We start from the raw sequence: 25,221 nt of genomic DNA on the forward strand, positions 1-25,221 counted from the left end.
GTTAAAGTTTGCATACCACCTTAAATATTTTCTATGTCCTTTGACTTATTGTTTTCATATTTTGCATACTTCATTACCAACATGATCCCAATCTATAAACAAGAGCAGACAACTGAATCAAGCATTTTGACAGAATTATTAACCTTTTATACTTAGAATATGCATATTATTGATAAATCTATGTTAAAGTTTGCATACCACCTCAAATATTTTCTATGTCCTTTGCCATATTGCTTTCATATTTTGCATACTTCTTTACCAACATGATCCCAATCTATAAACAAGAGCAGAAAACTGTATCAAGCATTTGACAGAATTATTGCCCCTTTTATACTTAGATAATTGAACATTTTGCTTAAATTGCCATAACTTCTTTATTTATGATCACATTTGATTCATACTTTGACAAAACAACACTTACCTGACATACCACAATGCACTGCACCCAAACTATCCCCCATGCCCCACCCCATAATCCCCCCCCCCCCCCAATTTTATTTTTATAATTATTTTTGAAACTTCATCTTTTAAATTACCACCAACCCACATAAACCACCCGTCTCCATGATGGCTTACATTAACCTGTCAAGCACTCGAAATCTCTTAAGACAATAGTTACGGTCAATCTCAACCATGCATGGCCGCATTACCAACCCTGGGGCGCCCCCTGGGTCAAACATGCGGCATGGGAATACGCGTCGGCTTCTGCCGCACCATTTTTTACCAATTGACTTCAAATTAATACTTAAGATTTCTTATGACAACACAGTGTCTCGACCATCCATGTTCACATTACCCACCCCAGGGCCCCGCCCACTTTGGTGGTAAAGATCCCAAGCTATTTCAGCATAATTAAAATCCAAGCCATTTTTGTGGTCAAGCACCGAGCTTTCTCACCATGATTAAAATCCAAGCCAGTTTGGTGGCAGAGACCCCGAGCTATTTCAGCATAATTAAAATCCAAGTCAGGTTAGTGGTCAAGATCCTGAACTTTTTCGGTATAATTAAAATCCAAGCCAGTTTGGTGGTCAATTTTTGTGGTAAAGACCCCGAACTTTCTAACCACAATTAAAATCCAAGCCAGTTTGGTTGCGGAGACCCCGAGCTATTTCAGCATAATAAAAATCCAAGTCAGTTTAGTGGTCAAGATCCTGAACTATTTCGGTATAAATTATAATTAAAATCCAGGCCAGTTTGGTGATCAAGACCCCAAGCTTTTTCAGCATAATTAAAATCCTAGCCAGTTTTGTGGGGGAGACCCTGAGGTATTTCAGCATATTTAAAATCCAAGTCAGTTTAGTGGTCAAGATCCTGAACTATTTCGGTATTATTAAAATCAAGGCCAGTTTGGTGGTCAAGAACCCGAGCTTTTTTAGCATAATTAAAATCCTAGCCAGTTTCATGGCCGAGACCTCGAGCTATTTCCGCATATTTAAAATCCAAGCCAGTTTGGTGGTGAAGATCCTGAACTATTTCGGCATAATTAAAATCAAAGCCAGTTTGATGGTCAAGATCCTGAGCTATTTCAGCATAATTAAAATGCAAGCCAGTTTGGTAGTCGAGAACCCGAACTATGAGCATAATTCAAATCCAAGCCAGTTTGGTGGTAAAGATCCCAAGCTTTTTCAGCATAATAAAAATCCAAGCCAGGTTGGTGGTCAAGATCCTGAGCTATTTCAGCATAATTTAATTCTAAGCCAGTTTGGTGGTCATGACCCCCGAGTTATTTCAGCATAATTAAAATCCAAGCCGTTTTGGTGGTCAAGACCCCAAGCTATTTTAGCATATATTTTTTTGGCATAATTTTTTCTTACCCAATTGTTTTCGTACACACATTTTTTTCGTACCCATTTTTTTCTGTTTTTTGACAGAATAATGCCCCCTTTTATAGTTAGAAAATTGAAAATTTGGGTAAATTTTGTGTTCAGGTCTACTCTTATCCTATTTGTGTTAAGGTCTACTCGTATCCTAAAGTATCAAAGCTATATCGTCTACTTAATGTTATAAGTCATGTAACTGACATTTTTAAACATTTTATTTCTTTCCCATTTTTGTTTTTTTTATTAAGGTGACATACATCAACTGTTTAATAATATTAAGTCTACCTTTTTGGTAAAAATATTGTTTTTACCAAATTTTCAAAATTGACATTACGGACACATGTCATTTGCTGAATGAAAAAGTAGCATAACTGACATTTAGTTAAATTTTCAGGAGAAGGAAAAACTTCTTTATTGAAATAAAATAGGGATACTTACAGAGTGAAACAAACACATGGGATATTTTCAGATTTGAATACTGGTATTTTACGCATCTTTAGGCAGTTCTGTGTACCAAGGATAAATACAATATTTAAACATTCATGTACAATGCACAATACTAAAAACCTGAATTGTAACTGTAATGTGTTTCAGATTCAGAGATGTCTGTGTTGTTTCTAAGTTCATGTGAAAAATTAAGTTTATATGTTTATAGGTTTAAAATTGCAAATTTTCCTCTTACTTGCCCTTGTATTTCAAGATAGAATACTTTCCTTCCCAGAGGAAAGAGATCTGGGTTTGAATCCCAGTGGGGGCTTCAGAGGATGATTCATTTTAAGAAAAATGAATATATTTGCTTTACTTTGTCTCTAACTTAACCAAATAACTCTGACAATGCCTTTACAAGTATGCAGTTTTTGATAATTCAATTATGCAAGAAACATGTATAATTTTAGGGTAGACTTAGACAGCAAACTAAGAATTGGCATCCATTTTAGTTTTTTAAGTCAATACAACAATAAATGCATATAGGAACACATATTTAAATTAAAAATGCAACAATCAGAGGACATAATCAATTAAATAGTAAATGACTACTTTAAATATTTTTTTAGCACTGTTTGTTTTTCAGAGATTTGTAAATATGACGTTTTATGTTCTTCCCATTGAACTAATGCAATATGTGCTTTGGAACTGGAATCATATAGTGTTGGAAAGCTGATGGTTCACGTCCAGAGGGTCCTTGCTTCCGGAAAGCTGAAAATTGTATATGATCTCCCCACTCATTCCATCCCGCGAAACCCTTAAGGTGTCGCAAGTCTAGTATGGAATGAGTGATGTATTGGACGTCATCATTGATGACGTTCAATCGAACGAATGATAAAGGGGGCTAAGTTTCGTTAAGCTCCAGGGTATAGCCGCGATTTGTGGGCCATGAAAACTGGCCCAACACTGTGCCTGAAATTTGACCTGTATATGGACCAGAACGCGATCTAGACGATGGCGTATTCGTCATGTCTGGGAAAAGTCCAGTTTTTGATAAAATGACGAAAAAGTGGTGTTTTTTATTGCGCAATCGCTATAAAATGAGTTCTCGCCGGAAGCTTTAATAGCGTTAATAGCAACCCAAACACAATTCACCCCCAGGAGACAATTCACGCGCTTGGCAATTCAAATTTGATTTTAAATAATACATAATGCGATTTTATTCCAAAATTAATTAATAATTTCATCTTGCGTTTAACATACGTTTAAGAAAATATTAACATAACAAACAAAAACAAACAACCGTTAAATTTTATTGTTGTAAATATGGTAACCTGATTACATATCCACTAGCGTCTATGCATATTTACACATAAAAAATAGTTCGTAAGTAAGCAACAAACAATCACATTTAAACTCAAATTATTGAACAAAATATATAAATTTAAGCTAGAAATCGAAACTTAAATACAATGTCTGCACTAAAAACACAATACCAATAGTTTTTACAATAACACATTCGACATGTACATGTACTTCCAACAACACGCCAACCGCTATAGACGAGTTAACGCGTGACGTCACGAATGTGTAGAGTAGCATTTCAACAATAAAGACAAAATGGAACTGGATTTTAACGTAGTGCGCAAATTGGAAGTGATTACAGTAATTTATTTTTCAACTTGTCAATCTCCGTAGTATACGTTTAGTTGTGAGATGTTAACGGTTTCCCAAAAAAAACATGCCTTCGCTGCGAAGTCAAAGTTGGTGGGGAACGAGACTGCTTGTGGATTTCGAGTTGCTGGAAGTTTGTAACGAAGCTGCTTTTGTGCAATATTCAGCGATTTTGCAAGCTGTGTGTTTGAAGTCGGAGATATATATTGCTGACATTAATGATGTGTACGTTCTTGTGACCACTGATCTGCATATGATGCCAGTGGGAGAGCATCCCGAATCCCACATAGTCTGCAACAGATGTTTCCTGGTCGAGTGGTTGGTAAGTTTCATCGTTATACATGCATATTACACATTTTACATTATTTGTGCTATTTTTGACACCCATTTTTCATGCTGATGAACCAACGGTCAGTGCCAGTAGTCCTACTGTCATTGGTCTGTGTGCTTGTTGAAAGTACATGTAGAAAGGGTTGTTTAGCTTCAATAAGCCATGTTGCTATTTTTTGGATAAAATTTATTGCAGTGGGCTTTTTATCTTTGTGCAGCAACCTCGGCCGCCTCATTTTTTGAAAACATTAGTCGCACACTGTTCATATTGTGGAAAAATGAGTCGCGCACTGTTCACAGTGAGAAAAATGGGTGGTGACTATTCAGTGATTTGTTTTGCTTTAATTTGTTACAGCCTGTGCCTTTTGAATTGGGAAAATAAGCGCGATAAACCGTGAAATTGGGAAAAATAGCGCGATAAACCATGAACTTGGGAAAAATTAACATTATAAATAGGATTATAAGTAACAGAAGTGATATTGTGATATTGTTTTTAAGTGCATGTTCAGGGAGTTTTCTAGAAAAGGAGTCTGGTCAAATTGTTGTTTTTTTAATCAATAAAAGTGGCAAGTTTGGGAATGATTTATGGACAAAAATGACTAAATTCAAGTTATATATTTTGTAAGTTTTATGAGACTTCTTTCTAAAAAAAAAAAAAAAAAATGTTTTTTTTTTTTTGGAAGTTGGGCTTTTTTGGGGAAATTTTGGTCAGAATTTTGGGAAAAAAAGTGTATTTTTGCGATTGGGAAGCAGCCGAAATTCGGCTGTAAATTTGAGCAAAAAAAATCACTGACTATTCAACAATGTGAAAAAATGAGTCGCGCATTGTTTAAAATTCTTAAAATATCAGTCGCAAACATTAGAAAATTGTAAAAAAAGTGTCTCACAATGTTGGAAATTGTGAAATATGAGTCGCACAATGTTGAAGGTTGTAAAAAATGAGCCTCGCGATCTAGACAATTATGGAAAAATAAGTCAGGGGACAAAAATTCCACTCGTCCGCTCATATTGACGAGTGAAAACTTTATAAGGACAAGTGAATTTCCCTAAAGCGCTCGTCCTACAGGACAAGAGGAAAAGCAGATGTTAAAATATGTATTTTAGGACCCGTAAATAATTAAATAAAATCATTTTCTTAAAGCATATCTATTCCGAAAGTAGAACGAGAATGAACTGGAAATAGTAATTGTAAATTTCATACAACAGGTGCGCATTGTTATGCGAGACTAAGTCCCGAGTACATGTAAATGTTGGTGTCAATGTTGACAGGGAACCATCCAACTGCATTCACTGTAAGTGTTGATTTTTAAAGAATTATTTAACTGCAGAGTACAGTTTATAACTAGTCTGAATTTCGTCCGAAAAATATCTGACATTTGAGCGTTCTTTAAAGGGATGGGGGGGGTTGATGTTCAAACGTCCGAAACAGAAATCACGCAAGCATTAGAAAAAGTAAAACAGCAGTCTTCATTAATTTATTTTGTGTTCCTCATAAAGAACTTATTTCACTGCTTAACATTTCTTTTTTGATCAGCTGGCATGAATAACTGAGTAAGCAGCATTTTAGCAGTGATATAGGCAATTTTATTAGTCATATGAGCCCTTTGAAAAATTTATTTCACACATATTCAAGGACGAGTGCATGTGTTTGCAGGACGAGTGCAAATTTAAATGCACTCGTCCTGCAAGACGAGTGAAGTTTAGAAATATTTTTGTCCCCTATAAGTTGCACACTGTTCAAAATTGTGAACAAATTTGACTTGTGACTGTTGGAAATTGTGAAAATAATTTATTGAGCATTGTTCAAATTTGTGAAAATATGAGTCTCAAACTGTTCAAATTTGTGAGAAAAAAAAAGTCGCTAACTGTTCAAAAATGTGAAAAAATGAGTTGCACACTTTTTTAAATACTGACCATTTGCATTGCAAATTCCTCTAATTAAAATACTGACCATTTGCATTGCAAATTCCTCTAATTTGTGACAAAACAGCTATCGCTAGTAATGATTGAGGAAAAAAACAAGTCTATTATAAAAAAGGTTTCAGTTTAAAGATATTCGTAATTATTTTTTATTTAAAGTTGATTACGGCCATATCATATGCCTATATTATCTAGGGCTGTAACCAATACACTAGGTGACGAATACGATACGTATCAGGAATACAGGGTAGCGAATATGAATATTTATTCGTGAATATGAATTTCAATGAACAAAAGTAATACTGACAACTTGACATGACATTATATAGTATGAAACTATGTGTATTTGTCAATTTGATTAATTGAGTATCATTGCATACTGAAAATATGACATATAACACTTTGAAATAACAAAACACTGCAAATTGTCATCGTCTCATCGTCTTTTTTGGGGAAACCAAAGTAGCGCCAGACAAACAACGTGTATTTGGCAGGCATGTCAACGATACCAATAGCATTCCTTGTGCAAGGCTCCATGTTTGTTGATAAGTTGCACAATCATTGTCGTAAAGATAAACAAAAAAGAAATTGCATCTGCTTATCCTTTGTGTATATGTTTAAGCATCAAATCATTCGTATTTACCTAAATAAACATTAAACAACTACGAAAGATTTTTCAATTCATTTCAATGTCGTAAATATTTAACCGGTTCCCGCCATTTTTGTTGATAATCTCACTGTGTAACATAGTGGGTGGGGTAAACATGATGAAAAACACCGGAATTAGGAGAAGAACATTTAAATATAGGGGTTAATTGTATGAACATTCATTTGTAAGGTAAGATGATTAAACTTTCAAACTCGAACCACGTTGTTTGTATTCGTCAAATATTCGGTTCGGGAGGTGGCGAATAACGAATACGAATCATCCACAGCCGTATTCGAGTAATTCGAATGTATTTTTACAGTCCTAATATTATCATTTTTTTATAATGATATTGTGTGACAGTGGTCCTTATATAATATAAGGACAACTCTTGTGTTTTAACTGTTTAACAAATTAACAGTATATGTAAAGACTCACACTGGACAAATTAATCATTAAATCTAAATTGAATGAATGAATGGGAAGAAAACATTTGTCCCTCTATTTACCTTTTTTTTTTTCATTATTGAGTTTTTTTTCTCTGACTCATGATATCAAATGGAAAAGATGAAACTGATCAAACAGCGAAGCTCTCGTATGGTATGAAATTACTGAGGAGGTATATCCCATACACCATCACTCACTTACTATGGCTTGATTGGTCATTTTCGGCTCGGGTTCTACTTACATGTACCCCAAGTACTCTAAAGTATACTTACATGTACTCCGGGTATGGTAAATATACTTAAACGTACCCGGTGATGTTAGACTGTACCCTAGTTGTATATCTGCCCAAAATCTGATGTCGTAAAACACGCTACTGATTACCGTAAAATGATATTGTTTACCTTAAACAAACTTCTTTTTCAAAATATCTGCATCATGTTGCTTTTTGAGTATGCGTTTAGATACTATAAAGGCTGTTTAGCAGAAAATTGACATAAATGTGAACATAATTAATTTTTACAAATTTGCCAACAACAACCGATTTAGCGTTAAAATTCACCAGTACGTTGTAGTATATTTATTGAACCCAGGGTACATGTCAGTGTACTTAAGAGTACCTGAGGTGCATGTAAGTACATGTAGTACCCGAGGCGAAAATGACCAATGGAGCCTTACTAACTGTATAATGATTATATCTCACAAACTACCTTTACCTTGTTGTGTTTATCAACCATAAATTTATGTAAATTCTGGCTTTTTTACTTTAATTTTCCATTCCATTGATAGCGCAATTTTTGTCTTATCTCGTATGATATTATTTTACTCTTTGGATTTCAATGAAGACAAGCTAAAAGTGTCATTTTATTTTACAAACAAATCTAAGATGTATTTTAATATTTAGTGTTTGTCATGCATAATTCAGTGTTTTCCAAAAAAAATTGAGTAGCCAGTTATATGGCCAGCAACTATGCAGTAAAACTAAAGCATTTGTGACATTTTACTTGATATACTTTGGGAAAATAGTTGGCGTCTAGAGTAAATGTAACCGGCGAAATGGCCCGCTGCCGGTCTTACAGAGAACACTGATAATGGTAAACTAAACTAGAAATGGCGCGGCAGAGGCCGACGCGTATCCCCACGCCGAATGTTTGACCTAGGTGTGCCCCAGGGTTGGTAATGGGGCCATGCATAGCTGAGATTGACCGTATTGTCATAAGAGAAGTTCATCATCAATTAGAAGTGAATTGGTGTAGAAATGAAGAAGTTATAGTAAAAGGCAATTTTGGGTGGGTGTGACATGTGGGCAGGGCGCCCCAGGGTTGGTAATTGTGCCATGCATAGTTGAGATTGACCGTATTGTCATAAGAGAAGTTCAGTATCAATTTGAAATGAATCGGTGTAGAAATGAAGAAATTATAGTAAAAGGCAATTTTGGGCGGGTGTGGTCTATGTGGGCGGGGCCCCAGGGTTGGTAATGGGGCCATGCATAGTTGAGATTGACCGTATTGTCATAAGAGAGGTTCAGTATCAATTTGAAGTGAATCGGTGTAGAAATGAAGAAATTATAGTAAAAGGCAATTTTGGGTGGGTGTGGTCTATGTGGGCGGGGCGCCCCAGGGTTGGTAATGGGGCCATGCATAGTTGAGATTGACCGTATTGTCATAAGAGAAGTTCAATATCAATTTGAAGTGAATCGGTGTAGAAATGAAGAAATTATAGTAAAAGGCAATTTTGGGTGGGTGTGGTCTATGTGGGCGGGGCGCCCCAGGGTTGGTAATGGGGCCATGCATAGTTGAGATTGACTGTATTGTCATAAGAGAAGTTCAATATCAATTTGAAGTGAATCGGTGTAGAAATGAAGAAATTATAGTAAAGGCAATTTTGGGTGGGTGTGGTCTATGTGGGCGGTGCCCCAGGGTTGGTTATGGGGCCATGCATAGTTGAGATTGATCCTAATGTCATAAGAGAAGTACAGTATCAATTTGAAGTGAATCCGTGTAGAAATGAAAAAATTATAGTAAATGGAATTTTTTTGGTGGGTGTGGCCTATGTGGGCGGGCGCCCCAGGGTTGGGATTGGGGCCATGCATAGTTGAGATTGACCCTAATGTCATAACAAAAGTTCAGTATCAATTTGAAGTGAATCCGTGTAGAAATGAAAAAAATTATAGTAAATGGAAATTTTTGGTGGGTGTGGCGCCCCAGGGTTGGGAATGGGGCCATGCATGGTTGAGATTGACCGTATTGTCATAAGAGAGGTCCAGTATCAATTTGAAGTGAATCTGTGTAGAAATAAAGAAGTAAATGTAAAATAACCTAAAAAAATGAGTGATAATTTCTGACGCGGCCCCACCCCAACCGCTATAACTTTTGACCCAGGGGTCAGATCAAAATTCCAAATAGTGCAGGGTCGCACATATGCTCATAGCTACCATGTGTGTAAGTTTCAAGGTTCTAGTGCTTTTAGTGTAGGAGGAGATAGTGGCCAGGACGGACGGACAGACGGACGGACGGACGGCGGAGATAACCACAATATCCCCACCTTTTTTTCAAAAAGCGTGGGGATAATAAAAAAACTCGCTGCGACTGGATTATGGGTTTGTAAAATTGTTTTTTGGGTCATAATATGGTCAGCATTCAATACAAATGTTATTATAAAGTATTGTGGTTTAAAATTCATTTTGAGAATGGGATGGAAGAACAGAAAATGAAAGGGTATACAGGGATGAAAATTAGTGGTTTCCCGTGAGCCCAGGGCAAGTAGCTTTGGCCTGGGCAACTCAATTTCCAAAGTTGATAGTCCGGCCGGGCAACTTTTTTTTTTTTAAAGCTTAAAACAATTCAGTGCAATAAAAATTGAATAACAATTGACCACCATGGATCAATACTAGTTAAATAACATTCATTATTTAGGAATAGGAAATGATCAAATTCAGGCTCATAATAAAACATCAAACATTGAGTAGTGCAATGTCAGCAAATTTATTTAATTATCTATTATTTTATTAAAAGAAAGTATAATATACACATGTACATATTTCTGGGCTCGTTATTTTTTATCTGGGCAACCAAAATACTAAAGATGGTTGCCAGTGCGGGCAACCAATAGTAATAAGTTAGTTTTAATCAATGAAATATCATTGTAACTTTATTGTTATAAGCATTGCATTAAAGTTGTGATTGAGGTAAGCTTGTTTTTATTAATATAGTATATTTACTTTTTAGCTCGACTATTATATATGAAATATATAAAGTGGAGCTATCCTACTGACCCCGGCATTGGCGTTAGCGTGCAAATGTTATAGTTTGCGTACCACCCCAAATATTTCCTATGTCCCTTGACGTATTGCTTCCATATTTTGCATATTTCTTAACCAACATGTCCCCAACCTAAATACAAGAGCAGACAACTGTTTCACTTGCATTTCGTAAGAATTATGACACTTTTTCCATGTAGAATATGCATATTATTGATAACTCTACAGTGTTTGAAATTCACACTAGCCCGGGGCTAGTTGATCTTGTTTCGGGCTACTGAATTTCCATGGGTACTAGCCCGATTGGGCTATTGATTTTTCGAACCATACCTTAGAGGGTTTATTTAGCTTCGTATCGCGTTTCCTCACCCTTCCGATTATGTTGACATGACAGAGTTTGAATGACATTTTTTTTTGATACCGTGCGAATAAAATGCGGATCTACCCAGCTTGTTCAATTTGCTGTACTTTCAGAAAACCATACAAGTCTACAAATGTTTTAAATGTCCGCCATCTTGGATTTGTAATGATCTATTGACGAATTAACACATTGCAATATCATATTTTAATAGAATATGTCAACCAAATTATATATTGATAGCGTAGTTGCTTGGTTACTTTTTACTGATTTTCAGTTTGGCAGTCAAACGATATGCATATTTTATTTCACGTGCAAAGACTGACATTGATATGTTTCTGGACAGTTGTTTCCAGATACGGTATTATCTGTCGATTTTAATTTATTTTCGACATTCTTGATAAAAAAATATCTAGAATGATGAATACACATGCGATGTTACGGATGGTCTGGTTGATAATTTTTCACATTGTACTCACCAGAATTGGACCTAGAAAGACTATAAAAAAGAACAGTAAGCTAGGGGGAGGAGACACTGCCCTCTATTCGCTTTATCATACGGCCTCAGACTTTCGGCTAAATGTTTCGGATTTCAAATTTGGGACAATTGACATCTAAAATTATTTACAGACTGGATATATACCTTTGCATCTTGACTGCATGTAAGGTATTGATTGACGAATATCCTCATACATAAATATTATAATCGTATTGTGTCATTGAAATATTATAATAACATTTCCAGTTAATTGGGATCAACTGTTAGTTGCAATCCCTATCAATTACACCCTACCTGCAATAAAATCTATCCAGAACCGCAAAAATATCAACTTATTTTAAAAACTTGTGATAAACAGTTCGGGCTAGTAAACTTTGGTTCGGGCTAGTGAAAAATTCCATCTGGTAGCCCGAACGGGCTAGTGGTTTCAAAAGTGAAATTTGCACACTGACTCTATGTTAAAGTGTGCGTACCACCCCAAATATTTCCTATATCCCTTGATATATTGCTTTCATATCTTGAATAATGTTAACGTGCATATTTTGTATTAACGTCTTGTTATTGTAGTGTACATATTTTTCGGATTTCAGCCAGCCCATTCATCGAGTATTATTGTTGTGGTTTTGTGAGTACTCTTCATGTAAAATACTGCTGTTTAGATGTTCATTTTTAGTCGTATATATATCAGGATTCAATACCTATACCTTAGTGAAAATGGCATCGGAAGAACATTTGTTCATTGTACTAGATAGAATTAAACATTAAGATAGAATTAAACATTATATCTATCCATCTTATTGTTTATTGCAGTTTCAGTAATATTCTGTCTAAAAATGATTTCAACATGATATAATTTTAAATCATGGCTAGGAAATGTGTTTATATGAAGCAAAAATAAAAAATAGACGGTTCATTTTTTCCCCATTTACATGTATGTATATTTATCTATGTATACATCTTTTGTTGTAAACAGTTATGCGACAATGTCCGAAAACGCCCAGGACAAATATATCGACGTAATGATTTTTTCACTTATGTGGGCGTATGTTGGCTCCACTTCACACGATACAGTCATTGTAGTTTAATTGAAAAATGCATCTTACAATGTGAGATGAGTTCTGGGTTCAAGCCCCAGCAGTGGCCTATCAAGTGTGAAATACGGAGCCATTATGATTAAATATACACAGTTATCTTTTTAAACAATACAATTAAATATAAGGAATAATGTTAAAGGGGAATTGCTGCTTAGCTATTTTTGACATTGAATAACAGGGTTTATATACACCCCAAGGATAAATGCTTCTAAATTTGTAAAAAAAACAAACAAGTCGAAGTGTGCAGATTATGAAACATTTGAACTTTCTGATGTCTTAAAGTCATTAAATGCCACTTAAAGTTTACTCTTTTTTTTTACAAAATGACCCATTTTGTGCTGTCCGTTATCGGTTAATGTTTTACGCTGTCAGGTCCAGAAGCGCTCATTCTGTAGCTTGTTTGGACCATAATCTATAATGCGACCAAGTTTCAGCAGATTCGGCCCAGTGGTTCTGATTTTATACGCTGTGCCTAGCTTTTATTGAGTATAAGTACTATTACTCACTGATTTATGCATATGAGCTCGGCTGTTTTCGGACAAAAGGTTTTGTCATAGCAAGCTCATTGTGTCATGAAGTGTCTTTTCGCCACCGGCGTCTGCCATGCTAAAACCTTAACATGAACCCATTGTACCCAGAATTTTTTTTCGTACCCATTTTTTTCGTACCCAAATATTTTTCTTAATCAAATGTTTTTCGTACCCAAATGTTTTTGTACCCATTTTTTTCCTTCTAAATTTGTTTTGTACCCAAATTTTTGTTTCGTACCCATTTTTTTCGTACCCAAATTTTTTCGTACCCAATTTTTTTTTCGGACCCATTTATTTCGTACCCAATTTTTTTTCGTACCCAATTTTTTTTCGTACCCACATGTTTTCGTACCCAATTTTTTTTTCGTACCCATTTATTTCGTACCCAATTTTTTTTCGTACCCAAACTTTTTCGTACCCACTCTTTTTTTTTACCCAAAATTTTTTGTACCCAATTTTTTTTCGTACCCAAATTTTTTCGTTCCCATTTTTTTTCTACCCAAATTTTTCGTACCCAAATTTTTTCGTACTCAATTATTTTTTCGTTCCCATTTTTTTCGTACCCAATTTTTTTTTCGTATCCAAACGTTTTCGTACCCACATTTTTTTATTCTTACCCATTTATTTTTTTCGTACCCAAATGTTTTTCGTACCCAATTTTTTGGTAGAAATAATCGGTTTACAATTTGATTTGATCTCCCCACTCATTCCATCCTGCGAAACCCTTAAGGTGTCGCAACTCTGGTAAATATAAATGTGCTTTGTTGTCGGATATTAACAAGTTGATTTTTTAACACATTTTACGTTATAAAAAAAGCTTACACAAGGTAAGTCGATGTTCACTGAAATGCGGTCAACCATACGCCTTTCTTATCGTAATAAATATTGTTTGAAGTTATTACCCTTTACAATATTTTCTTTGTGATTACTATGATCAAATACTGTTATTTTTAAAACATAACTCGAAAAGTATTGACTGTGTTGAAATAAACTTTAAATATATTATAAATTGCTTTGAGAGAAAGTGAAGAGTAAAGTATCATATATATAAACCGATTTATTGTCGCATGCTTATGTTTGTGCATTCTTTCATTCAATTAGAATGTATTAAGCTGAAGGTACTTTGCTCTACATAGAACATGTTCGATACGTGCAGAGTGCGAGAAGCATAACTTTTTATTCGGGTTATTTTTTGTGATTGCCTTTGGTATTTTTCGTGAGGTGAGCTAAATTTTATGTGAATTATACACAATGTACATGAAACTAAATGAAGTGAGAATTCCTTTATCAACAGATGACATTGACACTTTCATTGTTAAAAAATAAATAAAACTTATCTGTTTGCCCCAATTTTGAATGTCAAGATCACACTTTTGTTTAAATACAATACTCCAGGGGCATTCGGCAGTAACAGAGACAGCAGTTGTTTAAGCTCACCTGAGCTCCTGAACAGCTCAGGGTGAGTTAATGTGATCACCCTTCGTCTCTATATGTAATGTGGTGTGCGCAGTCAGCTTTTACCACATAACCACTATAGAGGCCACATGTTTCATACAATATAAACGTGTCTTTCTGAAATTGAATAATATCTGAAAAAGTACATGGTATCAGTAAAACAGTTGTCTGCATATGCCTTATTTGAACGATTGATATTCAAATGGACACAATGAAAGCCCGTTAACGCCTGTACATACTTAAACAACCTTTAAAGCGTTTACAAAAAAACATAGCTTTGTACAAGTTCTTAAACTTAAAACAAAAGTAAATGAAATGCTTCCTCTAAAATCACATATGTACGCATTATACGTCACCCTTAATCATCTATGTACGCCATATACGTCACCCTTTCAACCAACACATACATTGACAATCTGTTATAAAGCGCATTGCAACTGCATTTTTTAATAGGACCTACGTACTGTATTATGTAGTACTGTCTCAGGAATATGGACAATAAGTAATTAATAAAAATTTCAAGTATAATATGTCAGTTTTTCTCATTGATTTACTCAGTGTTTACATCTTAAATTTAGATTATGATAGTCAGACTATTGAGTAAATTGTAATAGTTATAGTAATATTTATAGTAATCATGTAACGGTTGTAACAATAACGCTAGTGTTACTTAAATCGATTAAAATTTAATCATATTAAATTGTGGCGTCGAAATCATAACAAGGAATGGACGAAACAAAATGAAATGGAGATATTATATTTTCTTCTCCGAATTTCTCAATATGTCCTTTAATTCACATATACTATATGGAAATACATTTATGCAAATGTGATATGCTGTGCTGACATAACGAGTTTTGTAAACTTATGCCCTTTAAAATAATGTATTGAATACACGTGCATTTCAGTTCTTATGGGTTTTTTTTTTCAGAAAAGCGATTGTGTGTGTTTGAATGACGTCGTTTCGTCCTTTATTGTTGTTTCGGCCTCTGCTTCCTGTAAAATCAATTGCGAAGGCAACACTGAAGAATTATGTGGTGGGGAATATGCGTATACTGTGTATAAAAACAGTGAGAGTCATATTCAATGTTATCAGAAGAAGTCGTTAAATGACAAATTTAAACACTTTTTTTGCAAAAGATTTATTGATCAAAATATGTAGCTGCAAGTATAGATGAAAAGTTGTTGAAGAAAAAACAATCCCTATATAACCAATAAATAGTGTAGCGTTTAGTGCACTACCGACCCGGTTGAAAAAAAAAATATTTTCACTTCAGACATTTGCTACACATCCTCCGAATCTTGGAATGGGACGCTTAGTAAGAATATTTATGGAGATTCGTGTTTGCCCTGGAATCAATCCTTCTATAAAAACGGCACCTTTCCCGACGGTTCTGCCAACGATGCAAAAGATACCTGCAGAGATCCAAATGGATATGGTTCACCTTGGTGCTATCTTAACGAACCTATAAAACACCGATATTTCGCCACATGTGACGTTTTTAAATGTTTGGGTATGTTACTTTAAAACATCTTCATTTAAGTTGTTTGATTCAAAATAATTTTTCTTTATAGTTGTTTCTTCAAATAAGCATCATGGTATTCATACATTGGTACGGGTTATTTTATTTCAACGCAACAGAATAAAATGTTTAACAAACACATATATACTCTAGTAAATCATTGTAATAATGGAATGATGTTTTGACCGAAATTTAACACAAATGTAAACGAAAATGATCTGCTCAGCATGGTCATTTTTGCATTTATTGTTTTACGCCATCATTTAAAACAGATTAATGCAATACCAATTCACACAAACAAATCAAACAAAACGTCGACAATTCTCTTGTATTGTTTCGCCCGAAAACTTTGATGTAAAACGTGATTATATTTAAATGAAAGCATAACAAATTCTCAAATTAGTAAGTAACGTTGTTAACTCTTTTAGAAAACCCTTCTATTTCAACAGAGGCGGGCGTTGTGAACAACTCACAGTAGTTCATTTACATTGATAAATCGTGATATCAAATATTACACATATTATGTCAGTTTGCTAGAACAAATGTTACAAACAATATGCGACGTTCATTTTAGATATGACTGCAAAACACAATGGCTCGTCTGAATGCTTCGCAGTCTTAATGAATAGTCAGAGATTTACTGGACAACAAATTCCGTGCAGCACCAATTTGAGTGGATTATACATATATCGTTCAAGTATTTTACATAATCGTTTATATTCGTGTAGCCTTTAAATTATAGTCAAATGATGACCGTTTCGGTATGTTCATAAACACTCATATATGTGTCAGGCCTTCGCCGCTACATAAACGTATTTGTTATGTGTTTACTAAATATCACTCCACTTAGAATCTGATATTGCTTGTTTACATCCATACATGTCAGAATAACACAACACATATGTGTCCTAGAATAAGGATACGGGCCTAACTTGAAGGTCAGTAAGGATTAGAGTAATCTCTATATTATTCTCATATTTCCATATTAAGAGCTAGTCTTAAGCAGAGGGGCGCTTACAAATCGTTGGGTGTGCATGCTTGCGTGTAGGGGACACCAAACAAGATCATGTTGTTTTGTGAATTATGTTTTATATTTAGATTCCACTCACAACTTTTACAACGAAATAGCTGGCACGTGGAATGATGTTCGAAACCACATTGAACAATCTTCTTTTTGGTTTCTGTTCCCAAACAAGTACGACACTATTGATGAGGGGCGCCAAATTTGGACAGGACTTTCGAGAAACACATCGACATTGAGTAAGAGTATTCATTTTATTCACGAGCATGTCATTGTGATTTATTTGTTGTTGTTTTTAATCATCAGCGTGATATTGACATCTAAAGTCTTATTAACTGTGCACAAACAGACTTACCTATAAAAATAATGTACTTAACAATAATAAATTAATAATTAAGGACCGTTTACTGCACCATCCGACTGTTTCAAGCTACAACGGCACGAACAAACGCTAGTGGAGGAGACTGACAACTGTCATCTCGAGCTTCCATTCATTTGTCAAGAAGGTTAGATATACAATTACTTTATCACTTTATTGTCAAATGATGTAATACGAATGGCAAAATAGTATTATTGATTACATCATACAGTCATAAAGAAAAAAACAATAATATTTCACTAGGGCATGATGATTTGCGATTTCGTTCACAAAACACACAGCTTGTTGTGTTGGCTCTGATAATCTTATTTTGAGCACTGAATCGATTGTGTCAACCAATCCAATTACAATGTTGAACAGGTACGTTTGTTTAATTGTTTATTAATATTGATACTTCTAGTACTTAGTATATTCAGTCACTAATAGCATGAAGTTATATTTACAAGCAAAAATGGGACATGTAGGCAAGTCACCAGCTGAAGTTCAATCACATTGAGAAAACTTATATTTATATTGCAATTCTTGGGGCTTAATGTTATTACTGCAAAAACTAAAATGATGGTATTTCGGAAGAGGGTGAAGGAAACAAAACTAAAAAATTGACATTCAATGGAAATGTCGTTGAAGTGGTTGATAACTTTAACTATTTAGAAACGGTTTAGTATGTTGATAGCGGTTTTTTTGCACTACAAGATTAGTATTTCTGGCGGAACTGTTTAACATCCAAGAAGTTAATATTGTTTCAAACTTTTATAAGTATGATGATGTAAGTATTATCCATTTACGTATGAACAGCACATATTTCATTGTACTTAAAAAATGCAATATCAACAAACAATTCACTTTTGTAGTTCAGTGCAATTGCCAAAACATTTTATGGTAATGAATCGTATAAACAAAATGAACAGTTCACATGCCATATATACGTTATTTCTGCCATACGGTTATGCTATAACAACATACATGTTAACTTTTGTAATTCAGTATCGTTGCCAAGCAAGTCGACAACGTCAATCCCTTTAGGAAGCACGATAAACTCAAGAACTGGATCGGAAGAAAAGCCGCCGAACACATTGTCTGGTAATGAGTTGTATGTTTTAATTGAATTGAGACTATGTGAAGGACTTGGTTACATTATACCAAACTCATCATTACCTTCCCTATATTTTAATCGCGTATATTTTAGCTCAAAGTCGAATCTCAAATCTCAGCCAAAAAAAAAATTGAACAAAAACAAATCCCATGCCAAACTTTTTACCGTCTTAACTACATGTAAATTAGTGCATCGCAGAGAAAATAATGTTCATTTCATTTGTGCGTTGATAAGATTTGTTTTGCATCTGACTTTTCTTCTTGTAAGTATGTGTGTGTGAATAAATGACATATCGACCATGAGTAAAGAAATAAGAATTCCGCTAGTGCTAGGGACAATAAACATACTCGTTAACAGTTGACTTATTAATACTTTACATTAAGCTTGCAAGACTTATAAAGCTGTTTTTACGTGTGTTTAAGACGGTTTGATTGGAGGCATTGTAGCCGCTGCCGTGCCTATTACCGTAGCCGTAAAACATAATCATTAGCAGTTGACTAATTAATACTTTACATCAAGCTTGCAAGACTAACAAAGCTGTGTTTTACGTGTGTTTCAGGCGGTTTGATTGGAGGCATTGTAGCCGCTGCTGTGGCGATTACCGTATCCATACTAGTCTGTATTGTAGTCATACGGTATGTTTGATTGAACAGTTAGGTGTAATAGGCTTTCGAAGAAGTCCGATACAAACTGTTTTATTTGGTAAAGTTTATCGATGCATTCAGAATAGCAATTGTCTTTTCACTTGTTGAATACGCTCAAAATGCCATATTTACCGTCATGTTTAAACCATGACCTTTCTGTGACATTAAACGAAATTACGTGTTAATGTGTAAACTCAGTGTTAAGTATAAACACAACATACCCATGGCATGATTTCCATAAGCTTAATTTAAACTGGGTGTTCATTTCGTGATATGTTTAACATTGTTACAGGAGAAGAGAACAAAGAAAGAAACGTGAGGATGCAAACAAGTGTGCAACAGAGATGGTGACGTCAAAAAACGAAACTGAAAGTTCGGGCGACATTTACTCGGTATCAGCTAAGGTCAAGAGTAGAAACGTAATGGATTCCCTAGCATATGGGATCGTAAACAAACGACAAACAAACAGACCGGTTTCATCAGCCCGAAATATTCCGGTCGATTCAGAAAGAAACTCGAATATTGCGGAGAAAACATCGGTTGATGACAAAGGACACACTTATTTGCACCATGGTAACACCAGAATTGAAAAAGTACTCGAGGAAGCTAGCGGAGATGATGAATATAACACACTTAATGAACTAATGGACCCGGAGGACGTTAACAAGTCAGACAATGTCTACAACCATGTGCAAGGTATTGACAACGACATATACGATCACACAGCGGAAGACTCGGAGGCGCATGATAGACTGGCTTCGTATTCACATGTAAGGGGGCCATTCCCTTCAGAAGAACACCGACATGATGTATACGATCACACAACGGATGACTTCGAGACGCCTGACAGACGGGATTTGTTTTCACTTGTTAGGGGGCCTTCAAAACACCGACATGATGCAAAAAACAATATATAGAAACGAAAAGTTGTTGGTTGACGAAGTTAACTATGAGTGTGACTTAAAAAATGAGATAAGACAATTTCGCATAATAAATTGAACGAGTGTTAAAATTAATTATGAATATGATGTACTAAAATAGTGCAGACTAGTGTGTTCTCGTTTGCAAAGATAGAGCGTTAAAATAACATAAATAAATACGTGTTACGTTAGTGTTTATTAATATTGATTTACAATTTCAATATGTGGTAACTGATAATATAAAATGGTTAAATGGATATATACAAACATTTCAAAGCCAGGTGTTCTCACATTATGATTGGGGTTCTGCGTGACTTGACAAAAAGGGAACAATTATGCTGTAAATATAAAAGCTATAAGAGTGTAATTTGTTGATTATTGGTTATTTTTATTTTTAGGTGTTATATGCATATGGTTATATCTACAATATTTATACAATATTTGATGTGTAAGGAAATATTTTCAATACATGTTCTCAACATAATTACTCTTCTGGAAATGGAAATTTTAAACCATGAAAAACTACACAACTTATAGTGCTTGTACTTCACATCATTTATTTTTTGTATTTGTTCACACTTAAAATTGTCCATTTAATATCAAATACATGAATTGTATTCAAACACATTAAAAAACTAAATACACAAGTACACATACACTATCACATGTGCGAACAATAAAATGTGCCAAACGTATTGCATTCAATTGGTTTTATATCACATGTGATAACGGACAAAAAGATGCGCGATTGGCAACTGTCTGGTGTCTACATAAATTTTGCTTTACAACAGTGATGTAAAATATCTACGACATCAGCAATTTTTTTCTGTAAAATAAACCTCTCGATCTTAGTTTTATATCTCATATTCAATCAAACAGTATAGCAAGAGCGTGTCACAACATTTGCTTTCATCTCAAGTTGCAACTAGCAAATAGTGTTGATTTACACATCAGTTTGAACGATGTGGACCAATATTTAAATATATGTTGTTCAACAGTACTTAGTGGTAAACTGTTTACTATCTTCTCTTTTCTTAAGGGGGAAAACAATTATCTTCAAGACGATCGTACCCACTAAAACAACACTTGAACAACGCATATGACCACAACAGTTTAATCTAATGAAAAGTAACATGATTATTTCTTCGTTCAAACTACAGAAACAACATAGTAATGGATTAGTTTGAATCTTTTTGTAGTTAGGGATAGTCTGTTGTCTGCCACTCAAATATAAATTAAAAAAAATAAATTCAACTACAAGATAATTATGTAATAAAACACATTAAATATATTTACACGGATAAAGTTTACATTAACCTAACTGTACCATATATTTTTGCGGTAGTTTGTTTTCATTTGTCTACATTGTATGACATAACTGGGGTACTCTGTACGGTGAACTTTCACGGTTCACTGTTCACTGGTCAAGCACGATCTTTCTGTAAGATATGTTTAGAACAACTTAGGTTGACCTCTCACGGTCCATTGATTAAGTGCGACCACTTTATACGTAGTCTTCTTAAGAAATATTGACCTTAATAGATTAAAACTCTTATTTTACCTTAGCATGCCATTTAATGCTCTTTTTTCTACTGCAATTGTAGTTAATACATATATTATTCCTAGAAGATTATGCCTTATGTTAGAATTATGAATATTTACACATGTATCTATGTGTTTATGACTTCCCCAAAAATGCTTCCCAAGTAGTAATACTAATACTTGCCTTATATACTTTCCATAGCAAACCTATCATGTTACTACTGTAAAATACATGTACATATATATTTTTTATCCCTTACATAAAAGTAATGTATGTATGTATGTATGTATGTATGTATGTATGTATGTGTGTGTGTATGTATGTATGTATGTATGTATGTATGTATGTATGTATGTATGTGTGTGTGTGTGTGAGTGTGTGTGTGTGTGTGTGTGTGTGTGTGTGTGTGTGTGTGTGTGTGCGTGCGTGCGTGCGTGCGTGCGTGCGTGCGTGCGTGCGTGTGTGTGTGTGTGTGTTTGTAAATGGTGGAAATCCACTACCGGTCTTACGTTACACACCAAACAACCCACTACATATTGGCAACCCACAAAACCTGGTAGTGACTTTGACATTTTGCTTTTTTTGGCTAAATTTGACATTTACTCTTTTAAAAATGTATTTTTACCATGGAATTGACTGGGCGGTTTTTATTCGCAACTGTGTGTTGTCCTACACTCTTGCGCGATGTTGCCATTTTCATGTCTCACACATTTTGCTCCAATAATTGTGCGCATGCGCGCGTTTTCCAAAATGTCCTCCAAGACCGGTCGTGTCTATATTGGATCATAAATAAATTGCTACAATGGATACCAAATCTATATATTTGCAGCATCGTTTACGACAATGTTTTTTTTTGTTTAATAAATTATTTGAAAAGAAAATCGCTGTTGATAAAGACCAAATTTGGATTAAAGGGTGTCAAAGTATCAATAAAACTGTTGATATGCACAATGGCTACCAGTAAAATCTGTCTTTTCAACCTAAGTACCGCTCATCGAAACAAAATTGTATCCATTCAAGACGATTTCAAGAATCTAGCCAGCTGTATTAATACTAACCAAATTTGGATCCATTCTAGACAAAAAAATTCAAGAGTCTAGCCAGCTCTTTTGATAGAGTCTAGCCATCTTTATTGATACCGAAATTGGATCCGTTCTAGACGATTTCAAGAGTCTAGTCAGCTCTCTTGATGCTTACCAAAATTTGATCAATTCTAGATGATTTCAACAGTTAACCAGCTATATATTGATACTTAACGAAATTGTATCCATTCTAGACGATTTCAAGAGTTAGCCAGCTCTATTGATACTTGCCAAAATGGAATCCATACGACAATTTCAAAAGTCTAGTTCTATTGAAACTTACCGAAATTGGATCCATTCTAGACGATTTCAAGAGTCTAGCCAGCTCTATTGATACTTACTAAAATTGGGATCAATTCTAGACGTTTTCATGAGTTAGCCAGTTCCATTGATACTTACCAAAATGGGATCCATTTTAGACGATTTCAAGAGTATAGCCAGCTCTATTTATACTTACCGAAATTGGATCCATTCTAGACGATTTCAAGAGTCTAGCCAGCTCTATTGATACTTACTAAAATTGAGATCCATTCTAGACGCTTTCAAGAGTTAGCCAGCTCCATTGATACTTACCAAAATGGGATCCATTCTAGACGATTTCAAGAGTATAGCCAGCTCTATTGATACTTACCAAATTTGGGATCCATTCTAGATGATTTCAAGAGTCGAGCCAGCTCTATTTATACTTACCGAAATTGGATCCATTCTAGACGATTTCAAGAGTCTAGCCAGCTCTATTTATACTTACCAAAATTGGATCCATTCTAGACGATTTCAAGAGTATAGCCAGCTTTATTGATACTTACCAAATTGGGATCCATTCTAGACAATATCAAAAGTCTAGCCAGCTCTATTGATACTTACCAAAATTGGATCCATTCTAGACAATTTCAAGAGTCTAGCCAGCTCTATTGATACTTACCAAAATTTGATCCATTCTAGACGATTTCAAGAGTCTAGCCAGCTCTATTGATACTTACTAAAATTGAATCCATTCTAGACGTTTTCAAGAGTTAGCCAGCTCCATTGATACTTACCAAAATGGGATCCATTCTAGACGATTTCAAGAGTATAGCCAGCTCTATTACTGAATTTGGATCCATTCTAGACGATTTCAAGAGTCTAGCCAGCTCTCTTGATTTTTACCAAAATTTGATCCCGTCTAGACGATTTCAATAGTTAACCAGCTCTATTGATACTTACCGAATTTGGATCCATTCTATACGATTTCAAGAGTCTAGCCAGCTCTGTTGATGCTTACCAAAATTTGATTCAGTCTAGACGATTTCAATAGTTAACCTGCTCTATTGATAATTACCGAAATTGTACATTCAAGACGATTTCAAGAGTTAGCCAGCTCTATTTATACTTACCAAAATTAGATCCATTCTAGACGATTTCAAGAGTCTAGCCAGCTCTATTTATACTTACCAAAATTGGATCCATTCTAGACGATTTCAAGAGTATAGCCAGCTATTAATACTTACCAAAATTGGATCCATTCTAGACATTTTCAAGAGTCTAGCCAGCTGTTTTGATACTTACCGAATTTGGATCCATTCTATACGATTTCAAGAGTCTAGCCAGCTCCATTGATACTTACCAAAATGGGATCCATTCTAGACGATTTCAATAGTATAGCCAGCTCTATTGATACTTACCGAATTTGGGATACATTCTAGACGATTTCAAGAGTATAGCCAGCTCTATCGATACTTACCGAATCTGGATCCATTCTAGACGATTTCAGCAATACACTGCGCTGATAAGCCCTTCACAGTTTTCTCTAATTAACGAGTACATGTATATATAAAAACCATTACAGGAACATTGTAGTATCAATGTGGTTATTATCACATGTATGAGTTATATAATATATATAAAGTTATAATATATATATATATATAAATATATATATATATGTATATATATATATATATATATATATATATATATATATATATATATATATATATATATATATATATATATATATATATATATATACACATGTATTTACTATGCAGCTTTATAGTATTTATAGGATGTAACATCTTTCAACAAAAATATGTGTTTTTGAATAGTTATTTGAGTGGAAATTAAATGGCTATTTTCATTTTTTGTTTAATTTGGCTGAAATGTGATGATAATGTTTTAAGTAAATAGACTACCTAATTGCTTAACATTATCATAATTAATTTAAATACAATTAAGCATGAACTGGGTTTAGCTTTTGAGCCGTTTTGGCGGAAAAGCCCTACTGATTGCTAGGATGACATTCAAATCCTGATTTTACGAAATGATGTTCGATCCATTATTTCCATTTTTGATTAATACGGTCAACAGTAATAGCGTTTCAACCACTATTTGTTCCATGGTCGTGACTGCGATTAATTAAACTAATACTGTTGATAATGGGCGATTTCCGAGCCACTTTATCCAGACTGAAACTTATTACCAGCCGGTATGAAATTTCAAAATAAATATTATCCAATATCAATGGGCAAGCAATCATACTGAAGCAACATGAGTTTTATTTCTATGTATTGTCGACTGTGTTA

At 34.5% G+C, this 25,221-nt stretch overlaps 1 protein-coding gene and 1 long non-coding RNA gene across 2 annotated transcripts; one reads left to right on the forward strand and one right to left on the reverse strand.

The window, feature by feature from the left end:
- Positions 1–3,546: 3,546 nt before the first annotated feature.
- Positions 3,547–6,718, reverse strand: LOC127841733 (uncharacterized). The gene is made up of 2 exons (XR_008031296.1): positions 6,680–6,718; positions 3,547–4,211 (listed from the first exon to the last, which is right to left on the reverse strand). It is a non-coding gene; the product is annotated as an uncharacterized LOC127841733 (long non-coding RNA).
- Positions 6,719–16,968: 10,250 nt separating this feature from the next.
- On the forward strand, positions 16,969–20,500 carry LOC127841693 (uncharacterized). Its single transcript, XM_052370755.1, has 5 exons — positions 16,969–17,238; positions 17,398–17,505; positions 18,363–18,458; positions 19,031–19,106; positions 19,408–20,500. Exons 1-5 carry the CDS (start codon positions 17,013–17,015, stop codon positions 20,030–20,032), a joined length of 1,131 nt encoding a protein of 376 aa, XP_052226715.1. The 5' UTR covers positions 16,969–17,012; the 3' UTR covers positions 20,033–20,500.
- Positions 20,501–25,221: the final 4,721 nt, after the last annotated feature.

This window comes from Dreissena polymorpha, chromosome 8 (genome assembly GCF_020536995.1).
Source record: "Dreissena polymorpha isolate Duluth1 chromosome 8, UMN_Dpol_1.0, whole genome shotgun sequence".
Classification (NCBI taxonomy): domain Eukaryota; kingdom Metazoa; phylum Mollusca; class Bivalvia; order Myida; family Dreissenidae; genus Dreissena; species Dreissena polymorpha.